Below are 22,750 nucleotides of genomic sequence, written 5' to 3'. Positions count from 1 at the left end.
TACTTTTGCTCTGGGGCCACTATGGTAAACAGTGTAGGAAAAAGAGCAATGGAAAGGTAAACATCTCCTACCTATAATATCTCATACTTAAACCATTTTAGATGCCAACTTCAAATTTTCAGTATTATGTAAACTCATTCTACAAAATCTTAACTGTATGCTTCGTATTGACTCCTGACCTAATTTGGCTATCGTATTGATGTCACATGACTTGGGTATAGAGACAGTACATATATCTTCTGTGTGTTTTGTATATTTCTCTGTTGTAATGTGTGTTTGGGATTCTGGTGAAGCTGTTTTTTTGCTTGAAGGATTGATGCCCACTCTTCATTCTGGTAATAAACTAAACCCCAACAAACAAATCTGCTTATCCACGCAGTCTTTATCTTTCCTAAACTTAATGGAATTAAATTTTCTTATCCAAGAATAATGATATAAATTATTGTAACCTGACATGCTTTGGTGTTCTCTATGACCTTACTGTGCTTTCTAAATAGTACCAGCAATATCAGATTAATTGTACATTCACACTGGCACATCCGAGCCGGAACCTTGCCTAGCCCACCCAGCGCTGCTCGGGTCGTTTCACTCTGTTCAAGCAGCACTGTCCGTGGGACGTGATGTCGAATTCAGTTGACACAGGCGCGTGGTGGATTTGTTTTGAATTTGTTTTGAAAATGGATCTTGAGGTCATTGTTCTCTTTTTGTTGTTATTGACTGAAAATGAAAACCAACAACGTGCTGAATATGAAAAGAGGAGAAGAAATTGAATGAGAAACATTCAGAGCTCACGAAAGCTGTACTGAATCTGCCCATAGAGTCACAAGTGCCTGTCTTTCACCAGCTTCCCATGGCTGGACTTTTTTCTCCTCTGCATTGATGTTGACATCCATTGCTCTTCTCACTTTTACAATGGACTAACATGACATGATGACGTGCATGTTAACCCCGGCCCCGCTCGGCTCCGAGCCAGTACCAGATAGCTTGTGAGGCCAATGTGTCACGACTTGGTTCTAGCTCGGCTTGACAAAATGACCAGTGTAAAACGAGCTGTACCGTGAGGGCTCGGCTCGGCTTGGATGTGTCAGTGTAAAAAGGATAGAATTGTTTGCTCAGCAAGTAGGTATTTAACTGACTCATAATCGACCTTGCAGTAGATATACTGTCTATCTGAAAAGCTTGGGTAGTAATAAATGTTTCATAATATTGGCAGTAAGTCAAGGGCAGCAGAATTGAGGGCTACACTGTCCTTGTCAAAATAAGTTATGCTTGATGTCCAGCCTTGGCAAATATAAACAATTTGTGATTGCTAAGAATAGTTTTATTTGTGTCCACAGAGTAGTAATGACTTCCTTTCTTGTACACTTGCAGCTGGATAGGAAATATATTTGATGTCTGGGGTGGGGGAGGGATTTGGGAGCATAGCACAAACAAAGGAAAATATGAACAGAAGGTAATTTATTCAGGAATTGAATCAATGTACAGTTTGAATGGATGTTGACTACCACACAGAAAGTGATTTCCAAATTTTGTGGAAGTACCGTTATTTTGTCACATTGCCAGTACATCCTTGTCAAATAGGTTAGTCTCAATAAGGCAGTTTCTGTTTGAAGAGAATAATTAAACAAAATAACTCTGAACATGCTGTTTTTTGTTTGCATGGTTGGTTGGGTACGAAGAACTTTGCCTGTATAGTCTGTTTAAATTGGAGCATACCGCTTAGGCAATCAGAAAATGCTTTATTAGTCTCCATGTCCGACCTTGAGCCTTGTTTAAAGAGACACTGGCTATCCATCTGTGTAACAAGTTCATGTGGATCTTCTGTTTCCAAAGCTTTTGTGTTTTCCTGTTATTTTTAATAGGAAAACTCATAATTTGTTATTTTAGGTCATTGAGCTGGGGCGAGCTCAGTAGAATCTTAGTCTGATCTTGTATGAAAACCAATCTGCCACAACCTGCTGCAATAGGAAGCTGTATTCATAGGGAAAAGGTAAAGGGTCATTCCAGGACAAATCACCCGACAAGTAACACCCTACCCCATCACGTTTCCACCAATCCCGGTGCACGCTGTTGTCCTGAGCAACAAAAAAACCCCACAAATTTACATTTTCAGCTTCATCGGGTCACAGGATCAAAAGTTATAGAGAAGTCAAACTTTAATCAACCTTTTACTCAAAAACTATTTGTTAAGTGCCATTTTATTGGGAATTGCACATGGATTTCAAAAAATGTATAAAACACATTTGCAAAACAAGTTATGCCTTAACAAAGTATTTGATCTCTGACCTTGGGGTGAACCCCCCCCAAAAATAAAAGGTCAGTGCAGCTGCTTCTCATATACAAAGTTACAGGAAGGTAATATTTTCCATTTGCTGAAAAAAAAAAAAAATCACCCCCACCTGCCTTCCATTCCAAAGAAATATGAAAAATATTCAGCTGATATGTCCTGCCTGTTATAAAGCAACCTGCTATAGTGTGGAATTGGTTATAACATGGTAAGGTCTTGGCTCTTATTTCCCCAATAATGCAATTTTCACTCGCAAACGTTGGGTGAACATTCCAGATATACGGTACGAAGCATGGCAGACAGCAAAAAACTAACATCTTTCTCTAAAATGAAACTTGATGCGGTGGACAGAGTAAGAAAAGGTGAAACTCAAGAAGCAGTTTCAAAAGATGCAGAAAATGCAGAATCTACATTGTGTGGATGGCTAAAAGATGAAGAAAAACTAAGAGGTTTTCTTGATAAGATTGACTCCAAAGAGGGCTCCTCTAGGGAAAAAATGTGATGTGCTAAAGACAATGAATTAGACTCTGCTTTATTCGCTTAGTTTCTGCAGAAACGTCAATAGGGAGGTGGGGACATGAAAGCATATAGGGGGGTGCCCACATCAGCGCGGGCAGAGCCCAGTGAGACAAGACTGTTTGTTGTTTTTGGTGTGGCCCAGGCTAACGGGGAGTGAAATAGTCAGAGGAACGCAGGTTTGTGTTCTAGCTGTGTGGGGATTCCACAGGGAGCGTTGCCATGGCTCTTTTCCTCAAGGGGCCGGTAGCTCGCGAATATTAGCTGTAGAGCTCTTGGGTTTAAAAAGGTAATTGGCTTTATCGTGGGATTGGAGGATACCCAATAATCATGTATACTGCAAATCTATAGTGGTATTTTTCTATAAACTGTTTGTTATTATATATACACAGTCACAAGCAACTGTGAGTAACCTGATTTAATCACATTAAAATATATAAGGCAAGAGAAGTAACTCAAAAAGTTCAGGTGAAGGACAGTACAGAATAAATAGGACAAAGGCTATATTTATTTTACATGGAAATATGCGTTTTTGTAAATATGCAGGTCCCCTGACTTTACCATAACAACCTGTATAACACAATCTGTCAACACTACAGTTCAGACCTTAACTGTGATCTACAGTTGATACTTGCCAAGGTTCATTGGTCTGTAGCAGATTCTTGAAAGAACAGATCAGCTAGAGATGCTCTTTCCACAGGGTGAGTCTGGTGAATTTCACAGCTTGTACCTGCAATGTCTCTTCCAGAACAGTTTATTTGAACATGTTGATGTAGGAAATGATTATAGAAATATAGATCTAAATAAACCCCAGAACACTGAAATCTTCTGATTTAAATGCTGGGGAATGAAGCAGTGTCACAAAGACGGCCAGAGTGGGTGGCGTCAGACCAGACAGGAATACACAGACAGAGACGGTGGTGATGATGAGCTGAGTGCAATGGCTGCACTCAGCGTTTATTAACAAATAAAAAGGTTTTAAATGGTACACAAAACAGGACACGGCACTTGCGCCAAAATAAAGAGACAGACAAAACGGACTAACACTAAACAAACGGTGCACGGAGACAAACAAACACGGTGAGAACAAACACTTATATTTCACGTTTTTACTGCTTTAACTCTCCTCTCTCTCTCACCCGTTCTCCTCTTCCGAACACCCAACCCCGACTGCATGCTACGTGTCTCTATATATACTGTTGTGCTGGGATTCAATTACTAATTAATTATTCACTTGAATCCCAGCACGTGAATTAATTCTGTACAACCCCGTGCTCACATATTACATTTAACCAGCACGTGAAGTGATTTGTGCTCTCCTCGTGCCTAAATACAAATCTACACTTTTTAAATATACGTGAAACACAGACCCGTTTATATCCCGTGTACCAATCTATACACCAACATTAACATACGCACGCATACATACATACACAGAACACACAAATGCACACAGGGGCGGGGCACTTTGCCACATATACCCCCCCTTGTGCGCAGCACACATGGCCTCAACGGCCACCTCCCCCCTTAAAAATCCAGCAGTCCAGGACAAAGTCTCGGGCTGGGAAGGGAGGCTTCAGTAGGCCCATGGCTGGCAATGCTGTCAGCTCCCCTGCCGGTAGTGGCACGGCTGACAACATGCTGGTCCCGTCCTGCAGCGAAAAAGCTGCGGGGGGCAGGTGGTCCCCCGACCTCCCCCTTCTTCGTAGCCGGCAGCTCCCTCCTGTGGGGCTCCGGCCACAAGAACTCCTGCAGCGAAACTGCTGCTGGGGAAAGTGATCTCCAGACCTCGTCCCCCTTCTTCGTGGCCGGCAGCTCCCCTTTCTGGGGCTCCGGCCACCGTACTCCCTGCGGAGGTACGGGCAGCAGAGGCAGCTCCTGCTCCTCTGCTCCGGGCGGTGGCGGAGGCAGAGGCAGCTCCAGCTCCTCTGCTCCTGGCGGTGGTGGAGGCAGAGGCATCTCCAGCTCCTCTGCTCCTGGCGGTGGTGGAGGCAGAGGCAGCTCCAGCTCCTCTGCTCCTGGCGGTGGTGGAACCAGCAGGTATTCACCCTCTGCTGGTGGAGGTGGGAGGGGCCAGCAGTCCTCCCACTGCGGTGGAGGTGGAACCAGCAGGTATTCACCCTCTGCTGGTGGAGGTGGGAGGGGCAAGCAGTCCTCCCACTGCGGTGGAGGTGGAACCAGCAGGCATTCACCCTCTGCTGGTGGAGGTGGGACCAGCAGGTATTCACCCTCTGCTGGCAGCTTGGGTCCTAGGGCTGTGGAAGCCCCGACTTCCCTCTCTTCGGGCTGTGGACGCACCGACTCCTCCCTGTTGGGCTGTGGACGCACCGACTCCTCCCTGTTGGGCTGTGGACGCACCGACTCCTCCCTGTTGGGCTGTGGATGCACCGACTCCTCCCTTTTGGGCTGTGGACGTTCGGGCTCTCCCCACTCAGGCGTAGGACGTTCGGGCTCCTCCCACTCAGGCTTAGGACGTTCGGGCTCCTCCCACTCAGGCGTAGGACGTTCGGGCTCCTCCCACTCAGGCGTAGGACGTTCGGGCTCCTCCCGCTTGGGCTGTGGACGCTCAGGCTCCTCCCGCTTGGGCTGTGGAGGCAAAACCAGCAGGAATTCTTCCTCTGCTGGTGGAGACGGGGACAGCAGGCATTCTTCCTCTGCTGGTGGGACTGCTACCTGGGCTGCTGTTCCACTTATAATTGCCTCCAGGTAGCTGAAGACCAAACCCACACCTTCCTCCCAGGTGCTTACGGTCTGCTCCCTTGCATAAGCCTCCCATTGTTCCCTATCCATAAACTGCAGGAACTGGACGACTACTGGTATAGACTGGGCCTCCAGCCCAGCATTTTCCAGCATCCAGTCCCGCACTTTGATGGCGTCTTCTGCCATTTTTTTTATTTTTTTATTTTATATATTTTTTTTTAAATCCAAAACTGCGGTTCCTGCTCTGGCCTGAGTCCTGGAGGCGCTGTCGATCCCACGCAGGTCACCACGTGTCACAAAGACGGCCGGAGTGGGTGGCGTCAGACCAGAAACAGGAACACAAACGACAGAGACTTGGAGTTTGGTGGAGCTGAGCGAATGGTTTCGCTCAGCATTTAATAAAACAGCACAGACAAAACGACTAAACACTTAACAAACGGTGCACGGAGACAAACAAACACGGTGAGAACAAACACTTATATTTCACGTTTTTACTGCTTTAACTCTCCTCTCTCTCTCACCCGTTCTCCTCTTCCGAACACCCAACCCCGACTGCATGCTACGTGTCTCTATATATACTGTTGTGCTGGGATTCAATTACTAATTAATTATTCACTTGAATCCCAGCACGTGAATTAATTCTGTGCAACCCCGTGCTCACATATTACATTTAACCAGCACGTGAAGTGATTTGTGCTCTCCTCGTGCCTAAATACAAATCTACACTTTTTAAATATACGTGAAACACAGACCCGTTTATATCCCGTGTACCAATCTATACACCAACATTAACATACGCACGCATACATACATACACAGAACACACAAATGCACACAGGGGCGGGGCACTTTGCCACAAGCAGTCACAGTTACAAGTTTAAATAACGGTTCTCCAAAAACACCACTTGCTATTAATATAGCAGACGTGGCAGCAGACATCCCCCAGACACAGCAAATGCACATTTAATGAATAGATAAATATTTCACTTCTCTTAGAATGGCTTGGGTTTTAAATTAAGCCCCAACAAAACTTCATCCAAAGCAGATGTTTTAATAGACATACGTATTCAAAACTTTTGTTTAAAATACAGTTTTGCTTTTGAAGAAAACACAGAGCCGTTGTTGTGATGTGCTGTAAACAATCTGGTAAAAGTAACCAGCCTGCATCACATTCCATGAAACATCTTTTTTTTTTGGTTCCTCCCAGCTTTCTGCAACATGATCATTTGTGAGGGCACATCGGTGTGTCTTCCATTTTTACCCTTCTAGTTCAATTGCAGCAAATCTTTAATCTATAATGTTCAGAAAGGAATACCATCTAGTGCAGCATGCTGTTCTCCCCAGCTACATACTGCAGACTCTCAATGCATAGTGGTTTAAGCCATGCCAGGTTTCACAAAGCCCTGGTATTTATTTCACTGCTATGGTTTGACTAAAGGTCAGAGGTCACTCATTAGGCTCATCTTGTAAAACCTGAAATTAACTGATATACAATGGGAGCCTTGTTTCACTGTATAATCAGCACAGTGCTCATGTGGAAGATCTCCGAGATATGCTGGCACCAGACCTATACTAATGCGAGCTGTGAGATGACTTGATCTCAAGCACTGTTGAGTTTACGGATTGGGTTTTGCAGAGCAGTTCACTGTTCTTTTGTTAGAGTCTTGTCTGGTTTGTACATAGCATGAAATCCACTCCAGACAGATAGTAAATATATAGCCTTGAAAGTGCATTTGGCCAAAAAAATAAAATATTTCTTTTTATACCCTGAACTACCTTGACAATTTAATCTGTCTTTAATATAAATAGCAATTAATGGGGTGAAGTAGCCTTGGAGACCTGAAAGCAAAGGAATAATTTACAACAGTAAGTCTTTTCAGTGTCTTAATAGGAGTATCTACAACGAATCGACAATAACAATCCAAAGCAAATGTGCTTTTGTTACAGACTTTCTAGCAAGTCTGTAATTGTTACAGTACTTAATTAACCCTTTGTAAAAAAAAAAAAAATAACACAAAACTGCTTAACATAAAAAAGAACAGTCGTACAGGTAGCACAGTAGCAGGTGCAGTTCACACTGCCTCAGAGTTCCTGATCGCATCATAAATTCCAGATTTTCTAAATCCATTGACGTAAATGTCCGTTCTGCTTTTAATTTTTTCAAGCAAATTGGCTTCATCACACTGCCATTCTCATATTCACTTTGACAATCGAGACATTCTTTCCCTTCCCCAGCACTTCTTTAACCTGTGCTGCATACCAGTCTGTCAGAGGCCGGGATCACTCACTGTATGCCACACTCTGATTTGGTGGAAGAATTATTGGCGATCCAATCAAAACCGCCGATAAAGCCAAAATAAAGTCCCCACCAAAATTTCCCGTTATAAGGTATCCTGAATTGAAGCTGAACTTTGATTGAAAATCAATCTGACATGAATTGTTTCAAAGAATCCCAAACTGAGCTTTTATTCCAAATCAACCCGGCATGAAAAGTTCATCAGATCCTCGTTTGTTGTTGTTGTTGTTGTTGTTGTTTCTTCAATCAATTTTGCTTTACCACATGGTTGCTGAACAAGCCAAGAAACTTTTTGTTTGTGCTTTTTGAAAACCTATATTCATGACAGAGATATGCATTTTTTCAAACAATCAATATAGTTTCCAGCTTTGTTGCAACATAAAATGATTTTCGTTTCTGTAGTTACACAGCGCACACTTTTTACTCAGACAAAAGAGTTGACTTCACTGCCGAGGTGGTATCCTGTGCGTACAGACCACAATGTTGACAGTGTGTGTTTATATTATCTTTTTATTTTTTATTTGTGGTCCAGGGGCCAGGTTCGTTATACCTGAAAGTTTGTTATAGTGAAGGTCGTTATTGCGAGGGTGTACTTGTATATGTATGTGTGTAGGGGGGAAGGCAGGTGTGGCACAAAATGTTTGAGAACTACTGCTCTAGAGAATATGCTGTATTTTGTTTTGAAGTTCTCATTTTATTTCTTTGAGTGCTAATATACTTGTTGAACCATTAGTAATAAGTTAATCAACGTGATCTACTGTACATTGTGAGTGTGGCATAGAGACGAATGGACAGACAGACCCAATATACCCCCATATTATGATACTAACTTTTATGACAATTGTATAAGTGGATAATGTACACTTTATGTAAAAGGCCACCTCCAACTTATCCATGCTTGGTAATGGAAATAGTATAGACCAGGTGTTTACCAACCTTTGTCAAACACCTGGAGCAAGATAAGCTTCACAAAATACTTTCCAAATGGCTCTAGGTTTACATTCAGAAATTCAGTAGCTTTTCTGGAAAGATTCCCAATAATGTTTTATTGTTTTATTGCTGTATTGCTATTTTATTGAGTGTGGACTATTTAGGTCTGTCTGTGTATTAGTGCTTGCACTATTGAGATGTACCTGTACTGGCCATGCAGGCACAAACGGAATAAACTAAAGTAAACTCCCATAGAGAACTTTAAAAAGTGGGTGTAGATTATTTTGTTGAAGTAGGCAGGATGCACCTGTGATACTGTAGAACAGTGCTGTATGTAGTGTTCCACTCTATTAAGTTAGATAAACAGTGGAACAACTTGATAATTACATTTGTTTTGGTTGTTTAGACTTGATAAAGCAAAGGTTGTACCAGTTAAACGTGGCCAATTAAAAAAATAAATAAAATACTTTGGGTCATTTAACTCCTTTTTTTTTTAAGAGGTAAAAAAACAGAACCCAACAACTATAGGAAGTAATATAATCCAAGTTCTCTTACGCACTCTCACTGTTTGTTTATAATTTATCAACATTTACATGATTTTTTTCTCCTTTCAAAAAATTGGAGTTAATTGTACACTGGAGGTAACGCTTTGGCCCTTCCTCTCTTGTCAAATGGGGTCCTGTTTGATCTTGTTGGGTAATTGTGGTCTTGTGAGATCTTGAAAGTAATCAAATGACACATTTAAAATAGTGATGTGGCTGGTTCACTGTACAGTTGGATCTAAGTATATTTTTGCAAGAATTTTTCAGTCAATTTCAACTAGGGGTGAAATTCTGCCGGTACTCACCGGTACTCCATACCGGGACTTACTTTGATGCCAGTACTGAGTACCGGGACTTATTTAATCTGCTTTTCATCCAACGCAAATTCATTCCATCCACTCACACAGTCCACTAACACAATGTTTCTCAAATGCGCTTTCATTCAGCACAGTTCGTACTGCTTCTGTTTCTGTTAGCTGCTATTGGCCGCCATTAACGACAATATAATCACTGCATATTGATTGGCTGAGCTTTCATTCTGACCAGATTTCATTTTGGCATGAGTCACAAATCTCCGGCCATTTCACTTTGTGTCAGTGCTCATTCGTTGATCAACGAGAGAAGACTTTAGCAGTGCAACGTGAAAACAGCAGTATGAAGTAATAATTTTTTTTGTGTGTGGCGGAGAAACTATCTGAAATACTCGAGACGAACATTGTTGCACACGAAATTTGAAGGCAAAAATCCACGTCCGTGTTCGCCATAAATTACATAGTTGATAAATATTAGAAATAATTGTCACAAAATGTTTTGCCTTGCACCGATTTACCACATTGCCAGAATTTGCATGAAAGTTTCTTAAATGACAAGTGATGTGTGGGTCAGTAGGGATTAACAATAGCATAAAAAAACAGGATCAAAGTGCAGCTTCAGATTTGGTAAGCGAGTCAGAATCACTTCATGTATAGTTAACAGAATTTTACAACACAAATGGAGGAAACACACCACCAGCAATTGGTCCACATGAACTGGAAAGACCCAGTTATTAGAGTTTTTTTCTTTATCAAAAGATAAGAGTTAACTGGTGTAAACACCTTGAGGTTTTTTTTGTGTGTTATTATTATGGCAGTCAAGAGGTTAAAACATATTTCAAATGGATGCTTTCATTTAAACCATGAGTTATTCTTTGTGTGCTTCAGAGTCATAGATAAAACTTTTTTTTTCAACATGGACTTGTGATATTGTCACATCTTTATCAAAACTGTTTTGCATGCTGATAATAGCAAAAGGAAAGTGCCCACGCTTAGTAGAGAGTAATTGTTCCTAATATTTGTAGCAAGCTGCAGATATTTGTATTTTAAGTTTATGGAACATTTGCCAAAATGTCTACCACCATATAGAAATTCGATCCTTTATTCATGCAGATCTATTTGGCAGGCAGCATCTGTCTGAGCTGGACTGTTTTGCTAGACTGAGTCCTGAGTACTATATTCTTTAGATGTAGCTGTCCATTTTAAGTAGTTAACAAAATAACTCCATAAATCCTAGCCATTTTGCACTTATATTAGCTACGTATATATTTAAATTTTAAAACATGAAATCTGGTACTACTTTAAGTTAAAGGAAATGATCGGTTTCTGTGCCTTTTTCTTGGGTTAACTGTTTGCATTTGTGCTCCCTGGGTCACTTCACCTCAGCAGTGCACCTCAGCAGAGACATTTTCTGGAATGTCCAGATTTTCTTAGCTGCAATTACTTTAAAGAACAGCACCATGCAGGTTGTGCTAATTCCTGTTACTGCACAGTTACAGAATGTCAGGAATTTCCAGTATGTTTTTAAAAAAGCAGGATGTATCAATCGCTTGTACAGAGGGCTTAATATTTTTATTTTGAATCTGTTCTTATTTTATGCTGTTTGTGTGCAAAGTCTGAGAAACTCCAGTTTGTGCAACTCTTAAATGTACCTACGTTGTGGAGCACTGTATTTGTTTGTTCCTGGTGTGATCAGTTTATTTTCCTTATTTACCACTGTGATGGGGTGCTAGCTCGCCCCTATAAATTTGTGTTTTGTTATTGTTGTATTTTTACTATTTTTATTATGATATTTGTGATTCTTGTTTTGTTTTGGATTGGCAGGGAGGGGGTTAAATTCCTCCCTATAAAATACATGTGAGAATGTGGCTGGAGCCTTAAGTGTTTAATTGTTAATTATTAGTTAATTGGGCTCCAGCCACAGACTATAAAAGGGCAGGTGAAACCCTTTGTGGGAGAGGAGTTTTGGGTGAGTTTGTTTGTTGGTGTGCTGTGCGGTTTAGTTTTGGAGAAGGAAACTGTAGTGAAGGCTAATGCCCAGCCTACATTTCTGTATTTTGTTTGAACCTTTTTTGTTGGCCCTTGTGCCTGTTTATTTGATTATTTTTTGTTGAATGTTGATCATTATTTTGCCCCTTCCACTGTCTCTGAGCCTCAAACCTCTGTCATCCTGCCACACGTGGTGTCAGTAGTGGGATAGCGCCACCTAGAGGCTCAGAGCAGTATTTTTTTTTTAATTTTGAATTTTTTAATTTTTGGATTTTTGGAGGTTTTTTGGCGGTGCGCAGAATGGGGAAAAAACAAAGGCAGCGAAGAAAGCAGCAGCAGCTACCAACCCCGTCGTCGGCAGCCACCCCACCACCACCGCCTTCACCACCATCACGGGAGATCTGGGAGTGGTTGGTGCACCCCGAAGCGGGTGGGGAGAGGTGGGAGGAGTGGGAGAGAGAGCACCACCCGGGGTCCCTCCAGGAGATAGCCGTCATGGTCCTGGCATACCTGGCGATAGACATGGGGGAGATCCCCCTCCTTGAAGAAAAGGGGGTGGAGCCGCTGCCGTCGCCCGAGAGGGAGGAGCCCGAACGTCCACAGCCCGAGAGGGAGGAGCCCGAACGTCCACAGCCCGAGAGGGAGGAGCCCGAACGTCCACAGCCCGAGAGGGAGGAGCCCGAACGTCCACAGCCCGAGGGGGAGGAGCCCGAGCGGGAGGAGTCGGTGCGTCCACGGCCCGAGCGGGAGGAGTCGGTGCGTCCACGGCCCGAGCGGGAGGAGTCGGTGCGTCCACGGCCCGAGCGGGAGGAGTCGGTGCGTCCACGGCCCGAGCGGGAGGAGCCGGAGCTGTCTCTCCCTCCACCGCCAGCAGAGGGGGAACATCCGGAGCTGTCTCTCCCTCCACCGCCAGCAGAGGGGGAACAGCCGGAGCGGTCTCTCCCTCCACCGCCAGCAGAGGGGGAACAGCCGGAGCTGTCTCTCCCTCCACCGCCAGCAGAGGGGGAACAGCCGGAGCTGTCTCTCCCTCCACCGCCAGCAGAGGGGGAACAGCCGGAGCTGTCTCTCCCTCCACCGCCAGCAGAGGGGGAACAGCCGGAGCTGTCTCTTCCTCCACCGCCAGCAGAGGGGGAACAGCGGGCGCTGTCTCTCCCTCCACCGCCAGCAGAGGGGGAACAGCCGGAGCTGTCTCTCCCTCCACCGCCAACAGAAGATGCTGGAGGTCCCTCCCAGCCTCTGTACCGGCTGCTGAAGGGAGCGCGGGGACAAACTGCCCGGCGGCTAAGAGGCACAGCACCGCCCAAGGGTGCCTGCCTGTCCGCATCGCCTGGGGTTGCCTGCCTGTTCGCATCGCCTGGGGTTGCCTGCCTGCCCGCATCATCTAGAGAAACTCTCAGTGTGCTTTCTCCTAGGGATGCTGGTCCGTCGTCGCCTGGGGTCGCTGCTGGTCCGCCGTCGCCTGGGGTGGAGCTACTGTCCCGAGCGCCAGAGGGGCCAGAGGGTCCCGCGCCGCCAGGGGGTCCAGAGGGTCCCGCACCGCCAGGGGGTCCAGAGGGTCCCGCGTCGCCAGAGGGTCCAGCGTCGCCAGAGGGGCCAGGGGGTCCCGCGTCACCAGAGGGTCCAGCGTCGCCGGAAGGACCAGCATTGCCGTTCCCGCCTCCGCCACCAGAGGGAGACGAGCTGCTGTTCTCGCCTCCGCCATCAGAGGGAGACGAGCTGCTGTTCCCACCTCCGCCATCAGAAGGAAACGAGCTGCTGTTCCCGCGTCCGCCACCAGAGGAGTTGGAGCGGGCTCTACCTCCTGCTGCCAACAGAGAAGAGGAACTCTGGCCACTGCCACCCTGGCCGGAGGTTCCTGCAATGTTGGCCACGCCCAAGGATGCCTGCCTCGCATCGCCTGGGGTTGCTTGCTGCTCTGCTTTTGTTCCTCCTAGGGTCGCCGAAGGTCCTGCTTCGCCTGGGGTCGCCGAGGGTCCTGCTTCGCCTGGAGTCGCTGCCAGTCCTGAATGGCAGCAGGAAGTACTGTGGCCGGAGCCTCACAAAGGGGAGCTGCCGGCCACGAAGAAGGGGGGGGAGGTGAGGAGACCACCTCCACCACAGCCCCGACCACCACCCCTGTGCCACAGCCCGGCGCCTGGGGGTGGGATCCCTCGGCCTGGGCTCCCGGACACCCAGGCTCCATGTCTGGACCTTTGGTCGCTGGGCCTGACTCCCAGGTCGCAGCACCACCAGGCACAGGAGGTCGCCTCATCTCCTGCTCCGCTCCCCCTGGTTGCCCAGACGTCGCTGCACTGTCGCCTGGGCTCGCACCTCTGCCTGGGGCTGCAGCTGGCTGGTCGCCTGCCTGTGCTCCCGACGCCCCATCCAATGCACCTGGGTCCCCTTTCGCCAGGTCTCGGTCCCGCCAAGAGGGCGCCGGGCTATGGACTGACCCATCCTCAGCAATGGGAGAAGGAAGACCTCCCACCATGGCCGCCCCCATGGGCCACTTGCTTCCCCTCGTCCGGGACTTTGGGACAAAGGGGGGAGGTGGCCGTTGGGGCCAAGTGTGCTGCGCACAAGGGGGGGGGAATGTGATGGGGTGCTAGCTCGCCCCTATAAATTTGTGTTTTGTTATTGTTGTATTTTTACTATTTTTATTATGATATTTGTGATTCTTGTTTTGTTTTGGATTGGCAGGGAGGGGGTTAAATTCCTCCCTATAAAATACATGTGAGAATGTGGCTGGAGCCTTAAGTGTTTAATTGTTAATTATTAGTTAATTGGGCTCCAGCCACAGACTATGAAAGGGCAGGTGAAACCCTTTGTGGGAGAGGAGTTTTGGGTGAGTTTGTTTGTTGGTGTGCTGTGCGGTTTAGTTTTGGAGAAAGAAACTGTAGTGAAGGCTAATGCCCAGCCTACATTTCTGTATTTTGTTTGAACCTTTTTGTTTGGGCCCTTGTGCCTGTTTATTTGATTATTTTTTGTTGAATGTTGATCATTATTTTGCCCCTTCCACTGTCTCTGAGCCTCAAACCTCTGTCATCCTGCCACAACCACACACACAGGAAACTTTCTAGCAGTCAGTGTTCATGTGAACAGCTGAGCCAGTGTGCTGGCAGCAGCTTTTCAGCAGAGCAGGTTATTATGGTGTTTTGAAGCATGAGGGAGTCTCTGTTTGGTGTTCCAGCAGTAATAATAAATACATATTTAAAGATTTTGAAAACAGTTTTAATCTATGCTTTAAGATTGATATGTGTTGGACAAAAATACCATATGTGATTTAAAAGTAACAAAGTGGGTTCTACTGGTGTAGGGGTTAGGGAAAGAAAATACCACGTAATGAAAAGTACTTGGTGAGTTAACACGTCTCCTTTATGGTAACTTCAGATTTTCTGTGGAATGGAAACTCCTGTGAACTCCTTGTGGGTCATGTGACTTTGTTTTCTGGATGATAAAGCACATGCTTAAAGATATTGGCTTCATCAAGGATAGAAATAAGACTCCTATTGCATAGCAATTCCATCCATTCCAGGTTTTCATACACGCTTGATTAATCACAGTGTATAGGTAACAAGCTGAGGTGTTTTCTGATTTAAACTCTTAGTGAAACCAGGACTGGATCAAACTGTTGTGCAATGGGGGTCTTACTTCCATTCAGTAGGGGCTGGTGAATTTTGAGACGTGGGCTGTTAATATAAAAACTATATATATACACTACCGGTCAAAAGTTTTAGAACACCCCCATTTTTCCAGTTTTTATTGAAATTTAAGCAGTCCAATCCAGTGAATAACCTGAAATGGTACAAAGGTAAGCGGTAAACTGCCAGAGGTTAAAAAAAAAGTTTAGGTTACCAAAAACTGAAAAATAAAATAATGTACATTTCAGTTATACAAAAAGGCCTTTTTCAGGGAACAAGTAATGGGTTAACAACTTACAGCTGTTCTGCAGCAATGGAAGTAAATTAAGCCTTGAAAGTTGATGCTAACAATTCCTACAGGTGTCCCAACTTTTGTTGATTACTTACAAACCCTCTGTCTGTATAAAAGCAGTGTTGGAACAGACTGTGTTACTACACCCTCTTAAGCATTATTTGGACAGTATTGTACTGCAGGAAGTAGTATATTGCTCTCATAATGGCGAGAAAAAGGCAATTAACAAAGGAAGACAGACAGACAATTATAACCCTTAAAAGTGTAGGTCTTGCCTTTAGAGAAATTGCAAAGAAAGCCAAGGTGTCAGTGAGTACAGTTTCCTATACCATCAAAAGGCACTTGGAAACTGGAGGAAACTCTGACAGGAAGAGGTCTGGTAGACCCAAAGCCACAACAGAATCAGAAGACAAGTTTCTGAGTCAACAGCTTGCGCGATAGGCGGCTCACAGGACAACAGCTTCAAGCACAGCTTAACACGAAGTAAGCAAGTCTCAGTTTCAACTGTGAAGAGAAGACTTCGAGCTGCAGGTTTGACAGGTCGAGTGGCAGTAAGAAAGCCATTGCTAAGATGGCAAAATAAGAAAAAGAGGCTTGCCTGGGCCATGAAGCACCGCCAGTGGACTACTGAAGACTGGAAGAAGGTCTTCGGTTCATCACGCAGGGTTTTTGTACGCCGTCGAGTAGGCGAAAGGATGGTTCCTCGGTGTGTGACACCAACTGTCAAACATGGAGGAGGAAGCGTGATGGTCTGGGGCTCTTTTGCTGGATCCAGAGTCGGCGACTTGCACAGAGTGAGTGGCACCCTGAACCAAAACTGCTACCACAGCATTTTGCAGCGCCATGCAATAACCTCTGGTGTACGCCTAGTTGGTCAGGGGCTCATCTTACAGCAAGATAATGACCCAAAACATACCTCCAGGCTATGTCAGAACTACCTTAGAAGAAAAGAACAAGACGGTAGGCTTCAAATCATGGAATGGCCAGCACAGTCTCCAGTCTTAAACCCCATCGAGCTGGTTTCGGATGAACTGGACAGAAGGGTGAAAGCAAAGCAACCTACAAGTGCAACACATTTGTGGGAACTTCTGCAACAGTGTTGGGAAGAACTTTCCGAACAATATTTGATTTCCATTGTAGAAAGAATGCCATGAGTGTGTTTGGCTGTTATATCTGCAAAAGGTCAAAAATTTAGATTAAATTTTGTTAAACAAAACGATTCCATGATTTCTTTTTTATCTCCAATTGTTTATTTGTTCTTTAATTTCAGAGTACATTGAGACATTAAGCTGCGTAAATTTAAATAAAAACTGGAAAAATGGAGGTGTTCTAAAACTTTTGACCGGTAGTGTGTGTATATATATATATATATATATATATATATATATATATATATATATATATATATTAAGAAGGGCAGGTTTTGGAAGAGTGCAATTTTTCAAAGCTACGCGCAGATTGGGGGGGAAAAAAGTCACAAAAAAAAAAAAAAAAAAAATAGATTTGAAGTAACACGATAACGTTTCTCTCTTTCACACCCACACGCACATTATATATCACAATTCACATTATACAATCAGAAACTTAAATACAGCACAATATGTAACTGACAAGTCTGTGTACGAGCATCACCTTAAACCTTAAATCAAAATGTACTCACCTACTCACGGCTGTTTTACCTGCGAAACACTGTGCTTGAGCGACAGATAACATGCCCCATAGAGTACTGAACACATACAGGCATTGCCATTCAACACAGAGCTCAGGAATCACTGCTGTGTATGTGCTACAGGGGCAGCAGGAAAAGTGCCCAAGGTCCTCACTGCACATGCTCATTTGCGATGGTATCAGTAGGCAATGTAATTACTGTAATGATTTCCATAATGATGTTACTAGCGGCCAGCAAGAAAACAGCAAATTATTATTGAATTCAAACCAGTGGGGCGGTGCCCCAATGCTCCTTATGCACCAGCCGCGCCTGCTTCCATCCCTGTTCATACTGTGTAAATAATATTAATTGATTTTCTAGTTCAAGTTTGATCGTGGGTTGGACGGACGGATCGGGTTTTTTCAACCGGGCGGCGACATTCACTTCGCCAGAGAGCTCGTCCAGCTGAAAAGGCCTGGGGAGAAGCCTGGTTGCTTTATTAATGTCAGGGCATTCTAAGTTAATTAGACACACTGATGTAATGTTAGCTGTGCTTTTTCTATTGCCCTACCATTGACAATGTCAAGTACGGTACTGCAAACACCATACAAAGAAAGTCAGTGAAAATTATTGCAGAACAAAGTACTGTAATACAGTATTTAGCAATTTTAAAAACTTCATTTCAAAAACAGTTCTGTTCCATGCCAAAGTAATCGGACGGATAAGTAATTTGAAACCGCAAAAAAACACAAACACAAACTGGCCTTGGAGGCTGGGGAAAAAAATCTTGTTTCGGCTTTTTAATGGTACAATAATTATAATCTGTTGCTATTTTGTTTTCTTTTATTGAACATTCTTAAACTGGGAAGTTTGTTTTGGGTGAAGTGACGGCATGCAAAAAGTGAAAATGAATTCCCAACTCCATTCTGTCCTTATAAGAGCTGAATTTACTGTTGTAGACTCATAATAAAAAGTACATTGATCGGTTTCCATCTGCATCGTTCAATTGGTACCAGCCAATGTAAATGACACCTGCCAGAGGTCCATCAGTTAATAGAGGATTTCGTATCTTACAGCATCGGATAGGATAGTTCTATTGTATAACTATATTATAGATTCCCACCAAATTTTAAATGGTGAATACCTTTAATTGCCAATGTAATATTTTCTTCTTTGTTTTACCTTCTTTTTTTCAGTTGATAATTTTTTTCTTATCTTGTATTGTGCTAGCTATAGGAACTCTGGTTGCTTGGCAACTGTCGTTGCTTCCAGACAAATGATTTGATTCTAGACAAATTACCTGCTTTTATACCACACCCACACACACACCCACACCCACACACATATATATATATAATATATGTTGTAACACGGCTGCTCTCTCTCTCTCTCTCTTGTTCGTTTGCCCCTATAAAAACATAGACCCAACATAAAACTTGGTTTTAAGCGCTTATGCCTCTCTACCTTTTTAAAAATACGGCTGTACATAGACACACAGTCAGGCTTCATCACTCTGCAGCCCCGGGCAGACTGACTGCTGCCCTTAAATATTGGCAGTTGGCTGTAATTTGTAATGACATATATATATATATATATAATATGTGTGTTATGGACCGATGCTGAAATCCCCAGGCAGTTCATGAAGTGCCCAGCTGCGGTGGGCTGATGATGATACTTTCTGACAATGCAGTTTAGAGCAGTGGAACTCAACAAAATATCAACCCACAGATTATATCATGGATTAGATGGATTAGATCTCTGCACTGAGGTCTGTATGCACCTAGATGCATACAGATCTCGGTGCAGAGTTGCTTTATTTGAATGAGAGATCATAAAACAGGCAAAGATACGGAAGCTCAGTTATGCTCAGTCATGCTTTTAAACTTTAATTTCCACAAAGCCGCGTCCTGGTTAAACTTCACTGGCAACATTTTTCATTCATTCCTGTAGCACTTCCTCTCTATTCCAGTTGTATTCCCAAAATACGATTAATATTGCTATGATAAATGAGTTTCAGGTAACTGTTTAACTGGGTGGCTTTTACACATTTAAACTGTGATTATTAGTCTCTTGCTGATATTGAATGATCTCTCATTCAACAGAACTGCACAGAGATCTATATTGCATTACTGCAATAAGAATACAATACAATATTGTTGCATTTTATTCTGGACTCATTTTTTCCTCCAATTACTCTAACCTCTATATCTAACCCACGATGAAAATAACCTTGTGCATTGATATTTTGTTGAGTACCATTGCTCTAAACTAGCGTTGTCAGAAAGTATTTAAGTTATTTAAATAAACATGGCAATGGGTGGATCCATGGTGGTGCACTTTTGTTCTTAAAGGCAACAGAGGTAATTCACTCTCTATTAGTAGTATACTGTATCTGATAAAAATCTTTCTTCGCCATCAGCCCGGGTGGCGGTGGGCAGTTGACGAAATTACATAATTTGATGCTAATTCGGCATCTGCCCACCGCAGCTGGGCACTTCGTGAACTGTCCGGGCATTTCAGTCTACCTCGGTTAAGTCGACTGGTGGATAACTCGACACCTTGGCTTAATTCAACAGTCTTAGTCCTAGGTTTTCTCCATATAAAATATATGCACCCTGCCTCTTTTTAAATTTTTTAATTCGACACCACGCTTTACTTGTAAGTCAACACTTATTACCGGTACCGAAGGGATAAAAACTATTAAAGACTCGTGGATAACTCCTGTCGTTTCATGTGACTGACCTCTGACTGGAAATGAACCAACTACCAAGTGCAGCTGTTTACAGTATCCGTTCGCAATGAGTGAGAAGCGAAAAATGAGCTCTCGTTCAATTGGCTTTAAAGCTCAGGTTATTCCAGATAACAAGCTTGTCAGCAGAATTTAAGTGCATGTTTTTACATGCGAAACAACTGACAATGCTTGATTTCTGTGTGAAACTAAGTTGTTTATTATTTTTGTTCACAGAGTTAATTCTTTATAATGTAGCCGACATGTGTTAACTTTTGCTATTTAAGCCATCAAATTGGACAGTACAAGCCAATAACTAAAAGTATAGTCAACAGTTTGTGGTTGGATTGTTTTTGTAAAAATAACACTGTAGTTAGTTATTTTATTAATTCTTATTTCAATCGAACTATACGAGTTGTACCAAGTTTGTACAGTACTGTGTACTGTAATTGATTCATTAACTGCAGTTTTTCAACCTTTCATAAGGACATTTAACTAAAAATAAACTTGTAAATACTGTAAACGTGTGAGTTTTGTTACTTTTATATGCAACTTGGATAAGTCAACACTAAATGGTTTCCCTGTGGGGTGTCAAATTAACCTAGGTTGTGTTTTATTTATTTTTAGCATTTAAGAAATTCAAAGTTGTACCAATTAAGGACAAATGGTAATCCTCTTGTATTGTGTAGTATTCTGTAAATTGCCATTAGAAACTAATTACTCTTTAGGGAAATTGTCTTAATTTCCATACTGTGTTGCTGTGTCTAAACTGCTGTGACAGAGTCCAGTCATATATTCAAAGCAGCATGTTTTTAATAAGTGCTCATTTTGTATTTTCATTCTTCAGGGATTGAGATCTGTGATCCAGGAAACCGGTTTATGATGACCATGGTGGCGAGCTTCATTGCATTGCTGGGGCAGCTTCTTTTACCAGGCCTGGCTGCCCTCTGCAGGGACTGGCAGGTTCTACAGGCAGTTATCATCTGTCCCTTCATTCTCATGATCGCGTTTATATGGTAAGAACAATTGGAAACCACTCTTATTTATTCCTTGTAACACTTCATGACGTTCAGGAAACATGATAGTTGTTGGTCATTTCTCTGCACTTTATTTCCTTATCAATACCTGCAATGTAAAATCAAAATGTATTAAACAGTATAAATGCATAGTTAATTATATACAAGCATGTAGTTGAAAAAAACATGATAAAACACAGTATGAATGTATGTGGGGAAAGCATAACAAATTGCAAGTTACTGTGCAACTTGATCATGGCAAACCTTTATTAGGGACGTCATTTGAGCAGTTTGAGATTTCAGCAGAGCTGCAGCAACCTGTCTCAAGTGGTTTGGGCGTATGTGATGCATTAATGAAAGATGTGTTCTTTTAAACTGTCAGATTCTTATTGGTGCATCCTGTGCTCACTTTAGACATCCAGTCGATAAGAACCAGATGTAATACATATTGTTCTCCAACTGTGCATGTACAGTAATAGTTATATAAAAACCTTTTTTTTAATACATCTGATATTCATAAAGTACTCAGATGTAATGTTATTGGCTGGGTGTCGTAATGGAAAAGAAAGAGAGTACCGTGTTCCATTTCTCAGCAGGCATGCTTGAACAAAAAAGCTTCAATGGCCCACGTTGCTCAACTTTCTCAAAAACTATTAAATCAAACATAAAGAATAATGAAAACTGTGGCCAGTATTTGTTATGATTATCTCTTACTGCAGAAGAATGGAATACCTCCCTGAAAAATCTCTATGTAATTTGTTTTATACTTTTTTTGATGCAAACTTTTTTTTTTTTTTTTTTTTTTTCTACAACAGCATTTTTCCAGAATCTCTGCGCTGGCTTCTGGCCACACAGCAGTATGAGAAGTCGAAAAGCTTAATTCTCCACATCACCAAAAAGAACAGTGTGGATACAGAGACTGACGTTAAGGAGATAATGCCTGGTAAGGAAAACAAAAATAAAAAAACTGCCTACTCCTGCAAGTCCTGATACTTAATTGTGAGGTGGTGTTAGATGTCCACAGAGAGTTGATTTTAAGGTAGTATGTTTTTGTCAATTGCTTACATTGTATTACAATGTTTTCATTGTATTGATAGTGGTCAGAAATCCAAGGTTTATGTATGATTTAAGATGATGTTCATTCCCCTAAAAATAAGGTATCTATTGAACAATTTTAATTTCTTCTGTAAAAAAATGCAGCATATAGGAAAGCGCACAAGCTGTTGGGGGCAGAAGCTTTTAGTTTTTCCAGTTTAACCAAGGCATTGAAGTAGCTCATGAGCCAAAAAGATAGTCACTTTGTCATTTTTTTTTTTCCTTGAAGTAATTTAAAACCAGCGCTGGTTTATACTTTTACCTCTGACTGATGTGGCTGCCATATTGTGGGTCATATGTCTTTTTAGTTTTAGAATGATAAAGACCTAATGCGTTTGAGATAATGGGCTGTTAATGTACTTTAAAGAAAAAAGTGGACATTCATTTTAAGGAAATAAGTAGAAAACAAATCAACAACATAAGGGAATTTTATGCCAGTGCAAGAAGTTCAACTGGGGACCAGTATTCAGTCTCCAGTTTTATATAACGCTAAATGCTGACAGCGAGTTTAAAACCAACAAGAATGTATTCCTGTCAGTCATGAAAACTTTTAGAAAAGCAGGTAAAGACAAGGCCAGACACCACCCCCCGAATTACCGGCCTGGATTTTCAGCATCTGCGGGAAAGTGAGGCACTGTCCCCTGACACCGTGGTCGGATTGGTGCGTAAAGTCTGGTTTGATCGTCAACTTAATCTGGCACAACTTGGACACAAGGGTGTCCGCTAACTAACAAAAACATCTTTTGAGATCCGAAAGGATGAAAACGGACTTGAATATGT

At 42.9% G+C, this 22,750-nt stretch overlaps 1 protein-coding gene across 2 annotated transcripts in view; it reads left to right on the top strand.

Annotated features, from left to right (window-relative positions):
* The window catches only part of LOC117435430 (solute carrier family 22 member 23-like), an 80,106-nt gene that overhangs the window by 26,989 nt on the left and 30,367 nt on the right, over nucleotides 1–22,750 (top strand). For both annotated transcript variants that reach the window (XM_034058576.3, XM_059014765.1), the window contains exons 4-5: nucleotides 20,707–20,875; nucleotides 21,691–21,818. In XM_034058576.3, the coding sequence (XP_033914467.3) occupies nucleotides 20,707–20,875; nucleotides 21,691–21,818 (297 nt within the window). The remainder of the gene's footprint in view (nucleotides 1–20,706; nucleotides 20,876–21,690; nucleotides 21,819–22,750) is intronic.

The sequence above is a fragment of the Acipenser ruthenus genome, chromosome 3 (genome assembly GCF_902713425.1).
Source record: "Acipenser ruthenus chromosome 3, fAciRut3.2 maternal haplotype, whole genome shotgun sequence".
Classification (NCBI taxonomy): domain Eukaryota; kingdom Metazoa; phylum Chordata; class Actinopteri; order Acipenseriformes; family Acipenseridae; genus Acipenser; species Acipenser ruthenus.
This window is presented reverse-complemented; position numbering and strand designations above follow the sequence as displayed.